The sequence below is a fragment of the Chiloscyllium plagiosum genome, unplaced genomic scaffold, assembly GCF_037043375.1.
Source record: "Chiloscyllium plagiosum isolate Xiang-an unplaced genomic scaffold, Cpla_swu_hap1 HiC_scaffold_8, whole genome shotgun sequence".
In the NCBI taxonomy this organism is placed as follows: domain Eukaryota; kingdom Metazoa; phylum Chordata; class Chondrichthyes; order Orectolobiformes; family Hemiscylliidae; genus Chiloscyllium; species Chiloscyllium plagiosum.
The window spans coordinates 104042314-104057446 of NW_028270146.1; the positions used below are offsets into that span (position 1 = coordinate 104042314).

Here is a 15133-nt window from a genome sequence, read left to right on the forward strand (position 1 = left end):
GAATGGGTGGGATGCTCTTCGGAGGGTTGGGTGTGGACTCGGGCGAAATGACCAACTTCCACACTGTTGGGAACCTATGATTCTCTAATACTTACCTTTCCCTCAACCCTCTCAAATATCTTTGATGAAAAAATACCCATCAATCACTGCTTTAAAGCATCAATTTCTTAATTTTCATTCATGGGATGGTTGCTGTCTGGGCCAGTATTTATTGCTAATTCCTAATTGCCCAGAAGGCAGTTACAAGTCATCCCTTTGCTGTGGGTCTGGAGTCACATGCAGAGGTAACGATAGCAGATTTTCTTCTCTAAATGCATTAGCAAACCAGACAGGCTCTTATAATAATAGTTTCATGGTCCACAGCCATCTTTATATTCCAGATTTATAAACTGGATTGAATTTCCACCAGTGATGGCAGTGCATTTGATTCCTTGTCCTCAAGGCTTCTGGATTCTGAGTCCAGTGACATTACATCTCCCTAAATGCTGTCTCTAAAACAGCTTCAAATGTCTAATACCATCTGTGTGCAGAAGTAGCTCTCAATTCACTCCAAGAAAGATCTAGATCTCATTTTTAGGATATCCTCCCCTTCCTAGACTTCACCAATAGAAATAGGTCCTGTTAATCTACCCTATCTTCAAAGAATCTTGCAAACCTCAATCACATTTTCTCTTAACTCAGGAATACAACTCTGGTTTATGTCATCGCTCCTCACAATTTAACTCTGAAAGTTCGGGTAACATTCTAGTAAATTTATGCTGCATTTGCTCCAAGATCAATATGGCCTTCCTAAGGTGAGGTGTTCAAAGCTCACAGTGACTGCAGGTGCAGTCTAAGCAGGGCTATGTGTAGCTAAGCACAATATCTACTATTTTGTATTCTAGTCCTCTAGAGACAGAGGATACAGCATTCCAAGGATGAAAGGTCACAAGCCTGAGACATGAACTCGTTTCTCTCTCCCCCTGAATGCTGGTAGATCTGATGATTTCCAGAATACTGATTGCATTGAGGCATTCCATAAACCTTGACTTATCATGATGCCAAAGAACTCAATAGGAGGACTGAATACCACTTCGTGGAGGAATTTTAATCCTTTACACCTAAATGACTACAAAAAGATTCCAAACTAATAATGATTACATCAAGCAACAGTTCAGTCATTTTGAATCAATCGTGCTTCAGATCTGCTAATTATTGTCTTTTAACTTTCTACAACAGTTTGTTTGTTCATCGCCAGGACTTTTAAGATGAATTGAAAATGAAAAAATGCTGGAGATCATCAGATGAAGAGTCATCTAGCCTCAAAACATTAGCGTGCTTTCTCTCCACGGATGCTGCCTGACCTGTTGTGATCTCCAGTAGTTTTTGTTTTCACTACAGATTCCAGCACTTGCAGTAATTTGCTCCTACATTGAGTTTAAGATGAACGCCTTAATACTTCACTACGTAGAATATAAATGATGAATACCTTCCAAGATACAACAAAGGAGCACAATTAGGCAAAACGTCTACACTGAAGCAAAGGAGGTATTAGTAAGGTGATGAATCAGCCAGGTTAAAGGTAGGTGTTAAGGAGAGAGAAACGGAGAAATCTAGAGAGCGTAAGCTGAGATGGATGAAGGCACAGGTGTTGCTGGTGCAGCAAACTAATGGGCTAAAGGCCCAGGAAGAATGTAAAGGTCTGGAGACTGAGCAAGGGGAAGAAATAAGAAGGGGCAGGGAGATATGAAAACAAATCATTTTAATGAATTGCATTATGCAGGACCTATAAGCAGCAAAGCACTGGCTGCGAGGAAAGCATGGAATAATCTCATTAGAAAGTGGCACTGAAAGAGTGTTTTGTCATCAGGTCAAACCACAGCTGAAATATTGTGAACAGTTTTGGGCCCCGTATCTAAGGAAAGACATCCTGGCACTGAAGGCAATCCAGAGAAGGTTCGCGAGCTTGATCCCAGGTGTGGAGGGACTGGGACAGCTGCAGTACTTTAGGCCTGCACTTGCTGGACTTTAGAAGAATAAGATGTGACCTTTTATTGATATGTGCAAGATTCTAGAGTAGATGTCGAAAGTTGATGTTTCCCCTTGTGCGAGTGCCTAGGACCGGGGGTAGAATTCAGAATGAAGGGTTGCATGTTTACAATAGAGGTGAGGAAGAATTTTTCTTCTGAGGGTAGTGAATCTGTGGAATGCTTTACTGCAGAGGATCATTAAGTATACTCAAAGCTGGGGCAGATTTTTAATCAGTAAGGGAATCAAGGATTATGGGAAAAAGGCAGGAGGGATAATCAGATCAGCCATGATCTCGCTGAAGGGTGGAGCAGACTTGATGGGCTGAATGGTCAAACTCTGCCCCTACATCTTACGGTCTGAATAGTTGAGCAGATTAGCAGCATTGTGGGTCTACCTACAGCATGTGAGCAACAAAGTAGTAAGTTCACCACCAGCTTCTCAACTAGGGATGAGCAATAAATGCTGGACTGGCCAGTGTTGCCCACGTCCCATGAACGAATTTAAAAAAAGATGAAGTCAAGGAACGCTAAGCAAATGGAAGTAGGCTATGTTTGTGATGTAAAGACTCATCCCAGGGTTAAAAAGGATGTAGACTTTAGACAAGTTGAGAAAAGAGATGAAATTGGAGTACAGAGTTTCTAGGAAATGGGAATGGGTGAGGATGAAGTATCCCCGGTATTTAGCTTGGATCACGAAGTAAAAATGGAGAGTTATCTATAGTATCAGATATGTATATCTGAACTGCATAAACATAACATTTTGGATTTGAAATAAGAAACCTTAGTTATTTTTGGGTTTAACATTAATATATACCACCACCAACAAATCATTGATTTCATTGCTAAGTGAAGGTTCTGCATTTAGTGCTGAGCAAAGTAGTTTAGGCTACGTAACTTAAGGACTTAATTATAAACATGCCTCTAGCTTCCATCTCCAGCTCTATCTTAAACCAGATGTACAGCCTTACTTGCAGCAATTGTAGTTCCTGTGCTAGATGCTGTAGGGAGCTGGGCCCAAGGGTTTGTGTCACGCACTGGCATTACTGTGGGAGACATAGCAGGTGCTGCAGGTGCTGGAACAGGCAGTGGGAAGGCTGAAATTGCTCCATTGACTACAATAAGAAGACATGTCAAACGGTCAAATCTGCAATACTGAAAGTGAAACATTCTTTGCCAAAATTCATTCATTCTCCAAAAATAAACTACGAACCTTGGGAAGCAGCTACTTGAGGAGCTGAACCAATCGTAGGTTTTGACATTGGGGCAGAAGAGAATGGATCTTCCACTTGATCACTGAACGCATGTGTTATCTGAGAGCACAAGGAGCTTATACTGTCCGCTTCACCTGCAGTCTCACCTTCCATTTCAGGCACTGAATAAAGAGATGCAAGAACAATTTCAATAATGTTGACAATGTCTGATGTATTTCCTCAATTAAGTATTTTATCACATTCAGTGCAGTCCAAAATAACAAACCACAGGGTAAACATACAGTCAAGAGCATGTCCTGTACCACTTGCTGTTGACCACACTATGTGATACTGAAAAGCTGCAAGTGCCCACAATACCACATGTAAACATGAATCAGCATCCTGAAATCATGGAGATTTAAGTATAAAACAGGGCATTGAACATACAAATCACACAGATTAGATCACAGTCTATATATGATCTTTAATGATAGCTGGGGTGAGCTTGGGGCTGGTTTTTGAGTTAGTAAGTAGGAGATTTTGCTGAAGTTAATAGTTAACTTTTCTGAAGTTAAATATTTACGCAAACATGAAGATTTCTTTTAAGTTCAAAGTTTGTGAGAAGATTTGTAGCTCGGGTGCTCGTTGCTGTGGTTCTGTTCTCCGAGCTGGAAGTTTTTGTTGCAAACGTTTCGTCCCCTGTCTAGGTGACATCCTCAGTGCTTGGGAGCCTCCTGTGAAGCGCTTCTGTGGTGTTTCCTCCGGCATTTATAGTGGCCTGTCCCTGCCGTTTCCGGTTGTCAGTTTCAGCTGTCCGCTGTAGTGGCCGGTATATTGGGTCCAGGTCAATGTGTTTGTTGATGGAGTTTGTGGATGAGTGCCATGCTTCTAGGAATTCCCTGGCTGTTCTTTGTTTCACTTGCCCTATAATGGTAGTGTTGTCCCAGTCAAATTCATGTTGCTTGTCGTCTGCGTGTGTGGCTACTAAGGATAGCTGGTCGTGTCGTTTCGTGGCTAGTTGATGTTCATGGATGCGGATCGTTAGCTGTCTTCCTGTTTGTCCTATGTAGTGTTTTGTGCAGTCCTTGCATGGGATTTTGTACACTACACGAAACAACACGACCAGCTATCCTTAGTAGCCACACATGCAGACGACAAGCAACATGAATTTGACTGGGACAACACTACCATTATAGGGCAAGCGAAACAAAGAACAGCCAGGGAATTCCTAGAAGCATGGCACTCATCCACAAACTCCATCAACAAATACATAGACCTGGACCCAATATACCGGCCACTACAGCGGACAGCTGAAACTGACAACCGGAAGCGGCAGGGACAGGCCACTATAAATGCCGGAGGAAACACCACAGAAGCGCTTCACAGGAGGCTCCCAAGCACTGAGGATGTCACCTAGACAGGGGACGAAACGTTTGCAACAAAAACTTCCAGCTTAGAGAACAGAACCACAGCATTTCTTTTAAGTAACAGAGTTTGGAACCTTGCTGTTGAGTGAATGGGTTTGTGCACTTGTGGAATTTTCAAAGAAAGTGAGGACTGCAGATGCTGGAGATTAAGAGTCGAGAATGAGGAGCTGGAAAAGCATAGCTGGTCAGGCAGCATCTGAGGAGCAGGAGAATTGACGTTTCGGGCATAATCCCTTCAGCAGGAAGGGGAATTTTGTTTACTTGAGAAGTTTGTGGTCCAACTACAGCTGAAGGGAACCATCCGAAAGAGAGCGCGAGCGAGAGCGATCAGAATTAACATTTGAGTCGTCCATTCAGAAGTCTGAAACAGTGTGAAGAAGTCATTCTTGAATCTGTTCATACATGTATTCAAACTTGTATATCTTCTGCCTGATGGACGAGGGTGGAAGAGTGTATAAACTGGAATGGGAGAAGTCTTTGATTATATTGGTTGCTTTCCTGAAAGCAGTGCTTCTGAGAAGGGAATAATAGATTACCTTGGAGTGAAGAGTGTCAGTCCCAGACCAGAACTGTTGAGGTGTAAACCTGGAAAAGGTTAATTAAACTGAGTGAACTGAAGTTAAAATATATAGTTGCTCCAAGAAGGTGCATCTGCAGTTAGAGTCTAAAAGTGAAGTTGCAGGAGATTTAACCATACTGAGTTGTTAGATACAGGGATTCCAATGAAAGTATTATTTGAATGGCGTATTTGAAATCTGCACCAGGAGTGGTGTATTAGTTACTCTATAGAAGTGATATATTTTTTCAATTTATAAAGTAGTATTCTGGGATTAATGGGATTGTATTTTACTGTGTTTAAGACATTTGTATTTGCATTGTAAACAGTGTTTGGATTACTGTATTGGAGCATAATTTGTTTTGTAATAAATGCCTTTTGTTGTTAAAGCAAAATCTGTAGCATGAGAGATCACTTTGTTAAAAGCGAAATAAATAAAATTAAGAAGTATCAATCCAGATCCTGTCTGGCTTCTGACTTGTCCGTTAATAATATCAGCTCGGATAATTAAAAGAACAATACATCAATAAACACTTTAACATAGAGCATGACAATTTCCCTTTGTCTAAACATTAACTCTGAAAGGAAGAATGAGAGTTTAGTATCAAATGAGAAACAAAAAAAAACAAACAATCAGGACTATGCATCTGCTGCAAGAGGAGTTTGTTACAAAGTTGACTTCAAGATCAGACAAGATTCCATTTAATCAGGAATAAAAAGGGACAAGATTTTACCATTGGGTTTGAACATCTCATTCTGGCATTGACTGGATTCTCATTAAAATACATTTTCCACAATACATGTGGGTGAATTTTGTAGTCTTCATAAGCCTTCAAAGGGAGAGGTGATGGCCTTGCTGTATGATGATGAATCCAAAAAGTCAGCTAATGTTCTGCGGACCCGGGTTCCAACCCCACCAGGGCAAATGGTGGAGTTTGAATTCATTAAAATAATGACATCACTGTCGATTGTCAGAAAAAAAAAACATCTGGCTGACTAATAACCTGCAAGAAAAGAAAACTTCCATCTTCAAGTGGTGTAGACAGGCAGGAGGCACAGACACAGCAAGCCAGGCAGCATCAGATGGAGAAGTCGAAGTTTTAGGTGTAACCCTTCTTCCAGACTGGGGGTGGGTGTGGGGGGAGCTGCAGATAAAGGGGGACACATGGAAAAGATAGTGAAGTGGGGAGAGGTGAAGTTAGGTCGAGGGTACGACCTGATTGGTCAATCGGAGTAATGAATCCGGTTGGTGGCTGGGAGCAGTGGTAGGGAGGGGGAGGGGGAGGGAGCTGGGGAATGGAGAGGGAGGTTATTTGAAATTGGAGAACTCAGTGTTGAGTCCTCTGGGCTGCAGGCTGCCCAGGCGGAAGATGAGGTTTTCTTTTGCCAATTTGAGCTGTGGCTTGTTTTGACAATGAAGGCGGCCAAGGATGTTCATGTTGGAAAGGGAGTGGTTGGGGGAATTGAAATGAGCAGTGACTGGGAGGTCCGGTCAGCGCCTGCGAGCCCGGCTGTGATGCTCAGTGAACCATTCCCTAAGTTTCCGTTCGGTCTCTCAGATGTAGAGAAGATCACATCGCAAGGACGTGATGCAGTAAACTCGGTTGGAAGAGAGGCAGGTGTACCTCTGTCTTAGGAAGGACTGTTTGGGGGCCCTGGATAGAGGTAAGGGGGTGGTGTACTGCCAAGTTTTGCACCTTTTCTGGTTGCAGGGAAGGTACCTGGGGGTTCGGGGGACAGTCAATGGGGAGAGTGGCGCAAACCAAGGATCATCGAGGGGAAGCAAGAGGGGGAGATGTTCTTGGTGGTGGGTCTAGTTGGAGTTGGCAGAAGTGTTTGAGGATGTTGTGTTGGATGCAGATACTGGTGGGTGGTAGGTGAGGACAAGGGGACTTTGTCTTTATTGCATTGGGGTGAGATTTAGAGAGGTGGAATAGGGATTGGAGTTGGTGCGGTGGAGGGCTGTCTGGATGATGGAGGGAGGAAAGGCACGTTGTTCAAAATAGGTGGACATCTGGGATGCGCACGAGCGTAATGTCTCCTTGTCCAAGCATATGTGGCTGAGGAATTGGGAGAATGGGATAGAGTTCTTTCAGGATTCTGGGTGGAAAGAGGTGTAGTTCAGGTAGTTATGGGAGTCTGTGGGTTTATAGTAATCGTCCATCTGGGGGACTGTCGCCAGAGATGGAAATGGTGAGGTTAAGAAAGAGGAGGGAGGTGTTGAAGATGCACCGTGAATTTGAGGGCGGGGTGCAAGTTGTGGGCTCCATTCAGACCCAACAGGCTGAATGACTTAATTTCTCCTCCTATGTCTTACGTTCTTAACCCTAATGATCCTGCAAAGTTCTCCTGACTGACATGTAAATGTTGGGGTGGGGGAGGACTAATGCCAAAACTGGCACAGATGTTTCACAGACTAATGAAGCAACAGCCTGATACAGGTCCACTCACAAAATTATACTGTCCAGTATCGCAGACACCACCATCACCATCCCAGGTTAAATCCTATCCAACCAGCGGGGGAGACTCAGGAGAAACAGTGGCACAGTGGTATACACTCAGGAGGGAGTGGCCCTGGGAGTCCTTTGACTCCAGACTCCAAGAAGTCTCACCATTCAGATTAAACATGGGCAAGGAAACCTCCTGCTAATCATCATGCAGTTACCTCCCTCGACTGATGAAACAGCACTCCTCACATGTTGAGCAACACATCGTGGAAACACTGCAGGTGGCTAGGGCACAAAATGTACTCGGCGGGGGGGGGGGGCTCAGCAACACAATTACTGATTGAGGTGGTCAGGTCCTAAAGGACATTGCTGCGAGACTGGGTATGTGGCAGGTGACATGGGAACCAACAAGAGTGAAACACATTCTTGACCTCGTCCTTATTAATCTGCCATCTGGACATTGATGTGTCACTATGGGCTATCTGGAGCTTCAATATTCTATTCCAGTATGTGCCCCACTCAACTGTTACCATCAAGTCAGGAGATCAACTCTGGTTCACTGGAGTGCACATGGGAGCAGCACTATGCAAATCCAAAAAGGTTGCAACCTGGTGAAGCTACCAAACAAGACTATTTGCGTGCCAACAGCTGAAGAAGCAAATGATAGACAGAGCTGAACAATCCCACAAACAATGGATCGGATCGAAGCTCTGCAGTCCTGCCACATCCAGTCATGAATGATGGTGGACAATTGAACAATCCAACGGAAAAGGAGGCTTTGGAAATATTTCTGTCTGCATTAATATAGGAGCCCAACACCTTAGTGCAAAGGGTAGTGCTGAAGCATTCACAACAATCTTCAGCCAGAAGTGAATGGATGGTCCATCTTGGTCTCCTCCAGTAGTCCCGAGCATTACAGTTACCAGTAATTGTCTTCAAACAATTCAATTCACACCACTTGATAACAAGAAATGTTTGTAGTAGAAACTGCAACGGCTATACTCTAACAACATTCCAGCAATAGTACTGAAGACTTGTGCTCCAGAATTTGCCCCATACCCTAGTCAAGGTCTTCCAATACAATACAACACTGGCATTTACCCTGCAATGTGGCAAACTGTCCAGGTGTGCCCTGTTCACAAAAAGTGCCCTGTATCCAAATCCAATCTGGCCAAAATACCGCTCCATTAGTCTACTCTCGATCATCAGCAAAGTGATGGAAGATGTCATCAATGTCATCAAGCTAAACCTACTCATTAACAATCTGCTCAGTGCAAGTCAGACGCTAGGAACACTGTGGCAAATAACTCATCTCCTGTCTCCCAAAGCCTGTCCACCATGTACTAGGTACGAGTCAGGAGTGTGATGAAATACTCCCCACTTGCCTGGATGGGTGCAGCACTCCCCACTTGCCTGGATGGGTGCTTGACACCTTCCAGGACAAAGCAACCCACATCATTAGCACCACTTCCACTAGCATAGAACATTCCAGCGCAGCACAGGCCCTTCGGGCCCTCGGATGTTGCGCCAACCTGTGGAACCAATCTAAAGCCCATCTCACCTACATTATTCCATTATCATCCATGTATTTATCCAATGACCATTTAAATGCCTTAAAATTGGCGAGTCCACGATTGTTGCAAGCAGGGCATTCTACGCCCCTACTATGAGTAAAGAATCTACCTCGAACTTCTGTCCGATATCTATCACCCCTCAGTTTAAAGCTATATCCCCTTGTGCTAGCCATCACCAGAGGAAAAAGGCTCTCACTGTCCAGCCTGTCTAATCCTTTGATCATCTTGTGTGCCTCTATTAAGTCACCTCTTAACCATATTCTTTTGAACAAAAACAGCCTCAGGTCCCTCAGCCTTTCCTCATAAGACCTTCCCTGCATATCAGGCAACATTCTGGTCAATCTCCTCTGCACCCTTTCTAAAGCTTCCACATCCTTCCTAAAATGCGGTGACCAGAACTGCACGCGATACTCCAAGTGTGGCCACACCAGAGTTTTGTACAGCTACAGTATGACCTTCTGGCTCCGAAACTCAATCCCTCTCTCAATAAAAGCCGATTCACCATGCACCTTCTTAACAACCTTCTCAACCTGGGTGGCAACTTTCAGGGACCTCTGGATATGGACACAGACATCTCTCTGCTCATCTACACTACCAAGAATCTTACCACTGACTTGCTGGTGTTGGACTGGGGTGGACTAAAGTTAAAAATTACGCAACACCAGGTTATAGTCCATCAGGTTTATTTGGAAGCACTAGCTTTCTGAGCACTGCTCTTTCAGGTGATTGTGGAGAATAAGATCACAATCACAGAATTTATAGCAAAAGGAGTCCAGTGTTACGGAGATGTGATACAGAAAGCAGTTTTAGATTAAACCTTTCCTCGTTGAAAATTAGATATGCTAGTTTCTGTTCTTTGATGTGTAACTCCCAGAAATTCTTCTAAATTACATTCTCAAGATAGTTCAGCTTTTCTAACAACAGGTGTGAAGTTTGTGTCCCAATGTTTAATCAGACTGACATTCCCTCTGCATAGTTTTACATGGATGCATGCAGTTTTTGAGAAAAATAGTTTAAGAAGCTGAACTAACTTGAAAATGTAATTTAAAAGAAGTTCTAGGATTTACATATCAAAGAACAGAAACCAGCATATTCAAATTTAAAAGATGAAAGATTTAATCTAAAATTATAATGTATCACTTCTCCATGACACTGGACCCCTTTGGCTATAAATTTTGTGATCATGATCTTATTCTCCACAACCACCTGATGGAGCAGTGCTCCAAAAGCTAGTGCTTCCAAATAAATCTGTTGGTCTATAACCTGGTGTTGATGATTTTTAATAAGAACCTTACCATTAGCCCAGTACTCTGCATTCCTGTTACTCATTCCAAAGTGAATCATCTCACACTTGACCGCATTAAACTCCATTTGTCCCTTCTCAGCCCGGCTCTGCAGCTTATCTGTGTCCCTCTGTAACCTGCAACATCCTTCAGCACTATCCACAACTCCACTGGCCTTAGTGTCATCTGCAAATTTACTAATCCATCCTTCTACATCCTCATCCAGGTCATTTATAAAAATGACAAACAGCAGTGGACTCAAAACAGATCCTTGCAGTACACCACTAGTAACTGAACTCCAGGATGAACATTTCTCATCAACCACCTTGTCTTGTTGGTCATCTTCTCAAAGAACTCGATAAGGTTTGGTACTGGGGAATGAACCAGGCCAGGTGTTATTAGATTTGGAAGTAGGTGATAGTTTTGTGGGTCTACCCATAACACATGAACTGAAGTGGTTCAAGTGGAGCTGGAACAAACAGAGTTTGTTACTCATGCCATGTGCTAGTGAGGCAAGGAATAGGGAGAGAGAGGAGTTGAACACGTGGCTTCAGGGATGGTGCAGGAGGGAGAGTTTCCGATACCTGGATAATTGGGGCTCATTCTGGGGTAGGTGAGGCCTCTACAAACAGAATGGTCTACACCTGAACCATATCCTGGAGAGGAAATTTGCTAATGCTGTTCAGGAGGGGTTAAACTAATTCAGCAGGGGGATGGGAATCTAAATTGTAGTTCCAGTGTCCAGGAGGTTGAGAGTAGTGAGATCAGAAATAAGGTTGCAAGAGTGCACCAGCAAGCAGGAAGATGGTTTGAAGTGTGTCTACTTCAACGCCAGGAGCATCCAGAATAAGGTGGCTGAACTTGCAGCATGCATTGGTACCTGGGACTTCGATGTTGTGGCCATTTCGGACATATGGTTATTGCAGGGACAGAAATGGTTGCTGCAGCTTCCAGGATTTAGAGGTTTCAATAAGAACAGATAAGATGGTAAAAAAAGGGGAAGGTGTGGCGTTGTTAGTCAAGCACAGTATTATGGTGGCAGACAGGACGTGTCTACTGAGGTTAGAAACAGGAAAGGAGAGGTCACCCTGCTGGCAGTTTTCTACAGGCCCCCGAATAGTTCCAGAGATGTAGAGGAAAGGACAGCAAAGGTGATTCTGGATAGGAGCGAGTGCGACAGGGTAGTTGTTATGGGGGACTTCACCTTTCCAAATATTGCCTAGAAATACTATAGTTCGAGTACTTTAAATGGGTCAGTTTTCGTCGAATGTGTGCGCAGGAGGGTTCCCTGACACAGTATGTAGACAGGCCAACAAGGGGGCGAGGCCACATTGGGTTTGGTACTGGGGAATGAACCAGGCCAGGTGTTATTAGATTTGGAAGTAGGTGAGCACTTTGGTGATAGTGACCACAATTCAGTTATGTTTACTTTAGCAATGGAAAGGGATTGGTATATACCGCAGGGCAAGAGTTATAGCTGGGGGAAAGACAATTATGAGGTGATTGGGCAGGATTTAGGATGGGGATGGAATCTGCAGGGGATGGGCACAATTGAAAGTGGAGCTTATTCAAGGAACAACTGCTGTGTATCCTTAGTAAGTATGTACCTGTCAGGCAGGGAGGTCAAGTTGGGGGGCCGTGGTTTACTAAGGAAGTTGAATCTCTTATCAAGAGGAAGGAGGTGACTTATGTTAGGATGAGACATGAAGGTTCAGTTAGGGTGCTTCAGAGTTACAAGTTAGCCAGGAAAGACCTAAAGAGAGAACCAAGAAGAGCGAGGAGGGGACACGAAAACTTGTTGTCAGATAAGATCAAGGAAAACCCTAAAAGCTTTATCTCAGTATATCAGGAATAAAAGAATGACTAGAGAAAGATTAGGGCCAATCAAGGACAGTAGTGGGAAGTTATACATGGAGTCCGAGGAGATATGGGAAGCGCTAAGTGAATATTTTCCGTTGGTATTCACACTGACAAAAGACAATGTTGTCAAGGAGAAAACAGAGATACAGGCTACTAGACTAGATGGGATTGAGGTTCACAAAGAGGTGGTGTTAACGACTCTGGAAAGTGTGAAAATAGATAAGTCCCCTGGGCCAGATAGGATTTATCTTGGGATTCTCTGAGAAGCCAAGGAGGAGATTGCAGAGCCTTTGGCTTTGATCTTTATGTCGTCATTGGCTGCAGGAATAGCGCCAGAAGACTGGAGGATAGCAAATGTAGTTCCATTGTTCAAGAGAGTAGAGACTACCCTGGTAATTATTGACCAGTGAGCCTTACTTCTGTTGTGGACAAAGTGTTGGAAAAGGTTTTAAGAGATAGGATTTATAATCATCTCGAAAGGAATTAGTTGATTAGGTCAACATGGTTTTGTGAAGGGTAGGTCGTGCCTCACAAACCTTATTGACTTCTTTGAAAAGGTGACCAACCAGGTGGATGAGGGTAAAGTGGTCCATGTGTTGTATAACGATTTCATTTAGGGGTTTGATAAGGTTACCACAGTAAGCTATTGCACAAAATACAGAGGCATGGGATTGAGGGTGATTTAGTGGTTTGGATCAGAAATTGGCTAGCTGAAAGAAGACAGTGGTGGTTGATGGGAAATGTTCATCCTGGAGCTCAGTTACTGGTGGTGTATCACAAGGATCTGTATTGGGGCCAGTGCTGTTTGTCATTTTTATTCCTTGGATGGTGATGGCTAGCACAAGGGGACATAGCTTTAAATTGTGCGGTAATAGATATAGGACAGATGTCAGAGGTAGCTTCTTTACTCAGTAGTAGGAGCATGGAATGCCCTGCCTGCAACAGTAGTAGACTCTCCAACTTTAAGGGCATTTAATGGCCATTGGATAAACATATGGATGATAATGGAATAGTGTAAGATAGATAGGCTTCAGATTGGTTCCACAGATTGGCGCAACATTGAGGGCCGAAGGGCCTGTACTGCCAGGTAGCGACACCCACATTCCAAGGAAGAATAAAAAAGCTAACTTTGCAGTGCATAGCTATAAAGTGCAAGTTTTCACAATTGTTAATACAAGTCAAATCTTTTACCGAGAAATCATTGCACAAATAACTGTTCTCTCCAATACCAATTAACTCAAACTCAAGTAGAAACTCCCAGGACTTCATACCTGTGTTTTTAATTTGGAAATCTGTCTTCCGCTGCATGGTTGAAGGCAATTCATTGATTCGAAGGGACATTTGCCTCTTGAATGGGGACGTTGTCTGGCTCAGAACTGGGAATCCTCGGAAAGAGCCTTGCCTGGCGAGTTGCTCTACTGGTGCATGTCTTCTTGGAATGGCATGTATGTTGCTACATTCCTTGCTTTCTGTCACTGGGGGCGGGGCAGGTGGTGAAGCTGTTGGAGTTGCAGGTAACGCAACAGACGTGGAGACGACAATAGCTCGCTCTGCTTCACCTGCAAGAACATCAGACACTTCCAACTTTAGTAAAGCCTGCACTTAAAATCACTACCACCCTAAGGCATGTGTTCAAACTCTTGACTTAACAAAAGCACATGTTGAAGCCTGAGGACAATTTGGCCAAAAAATGCATGTTTGTCAATAAAAAGGAGTGTCAGTCTTTGAATAAATACTCTACTAAATAAACCCATTTAACACCTTAACTGTTAATACAATAGTTACTCTGTAAACTCAAACAAGACTTTCTACATCTTATTCCACACCTACTTTAAAGAACAAAATGCACTACTCAGTCCATCAATTCTAAAATAAATGAGTCCACCTTGGCTGAAACCACCATTCATTCCTCGAATTGAAATGAGGCAACATTCGCATTTTAACACATATTATTCTTGAACTATAAATTTAAAAATTTCTTTTTTAAAAAATACTTTCCATTTGTATGTTAAATCAACAAGTTTTCCCCTTGATCTAAGACTCTGCCATCCGACCCATTTCATCCCGTACTAAGATGACCCACATAAATTAACCACTCCATTGTCAAGACAGATAGCTTCAAGTAAATAGGCATAAAGGCATTTACTGGAGTACTCAAATTTCCTGTTTGCTGCTTCAAGTTCCTATCATTACTTCATTATATTATAATCAATACAAAAAGAGGAAGCATGGCTAAGAGAGAACAATTTGATTTCAGAAAAAAATAAGATCAATATGTCAGCTGAATTGTGTTTACAGGAAGAGACAGACACTATCTCTCTTTCATCAACTGTAGGGAGTTCAACCACAGCTATTTCTATCCAGAGGTCACTGCTCCACTCTCCCTCTTTAACCTCTACTTCCATGTAAACAAGGAATACCCTATCAGAAACAATGATGGAAGCAGAGGGTTGATTGTTTCTAAAATGGAACTGCATACGTATATTTTATGTCTGCATCTTTTTAAGCACAGCCAGTATCTAGGAATGAAAGTCACTGCTGCATGAGCCAGTTAGCTTTAATAATACAAAGAAATACTTTGGTTACACTGCGTTCTTCACCACTGCCACACATGGAATACCAACCATGCCTCATTCAAAAAGAGATAGCAGAGAAGACAAGATACTGCACGTAATTTAAAAGGTACACCACAAAGAGAAATGCAGAGATAAGGAAGATGCTTCATGAGTACCATATAAACTACATTCAAGAATAAGATAGGTCGGAAGTAATTTAGTCGTCTTCTTC

At 43.0% G+C, this 15133-nt stretch overlaps 1 protein-coding gene across 8 annotated transcripts in view; it reads right to left on the minus strand.

The window, feature by feature from the left end:
• Positions 1-15133, minus strand: part of numb (NUMB endocytic adaptor protein) — a 216142-nt gene that overhangs the window by 2322 nt on the left and 198687 nt on the right. For 4 of the 8 annotated variants that reach the window (XM_087990195.1, XM_087990197.1, XM_043698378.2 and 1 more), the window contains 3 exons: positions 13618-13905; positions 3220-3381; positions 2978-3121 (listed from right to left, as the gene is read on the minus strand). In XM_087990195.1, coding sequence (XP_087846321.1) covers positions 2978-3121; positions 3220-3381; positions 13618-13905 — 594 coding nt within the window. The remainder of the gene's footprint in view (positions 1-2977; positions 3122-3219; positions 3382-13617; positions 13906-15133) is intronic. The other 4 variants (XM_087990199.1, XM_087990198.1, XM_087990200.1 and 1 more) reach the window with 3 other exon arrangements.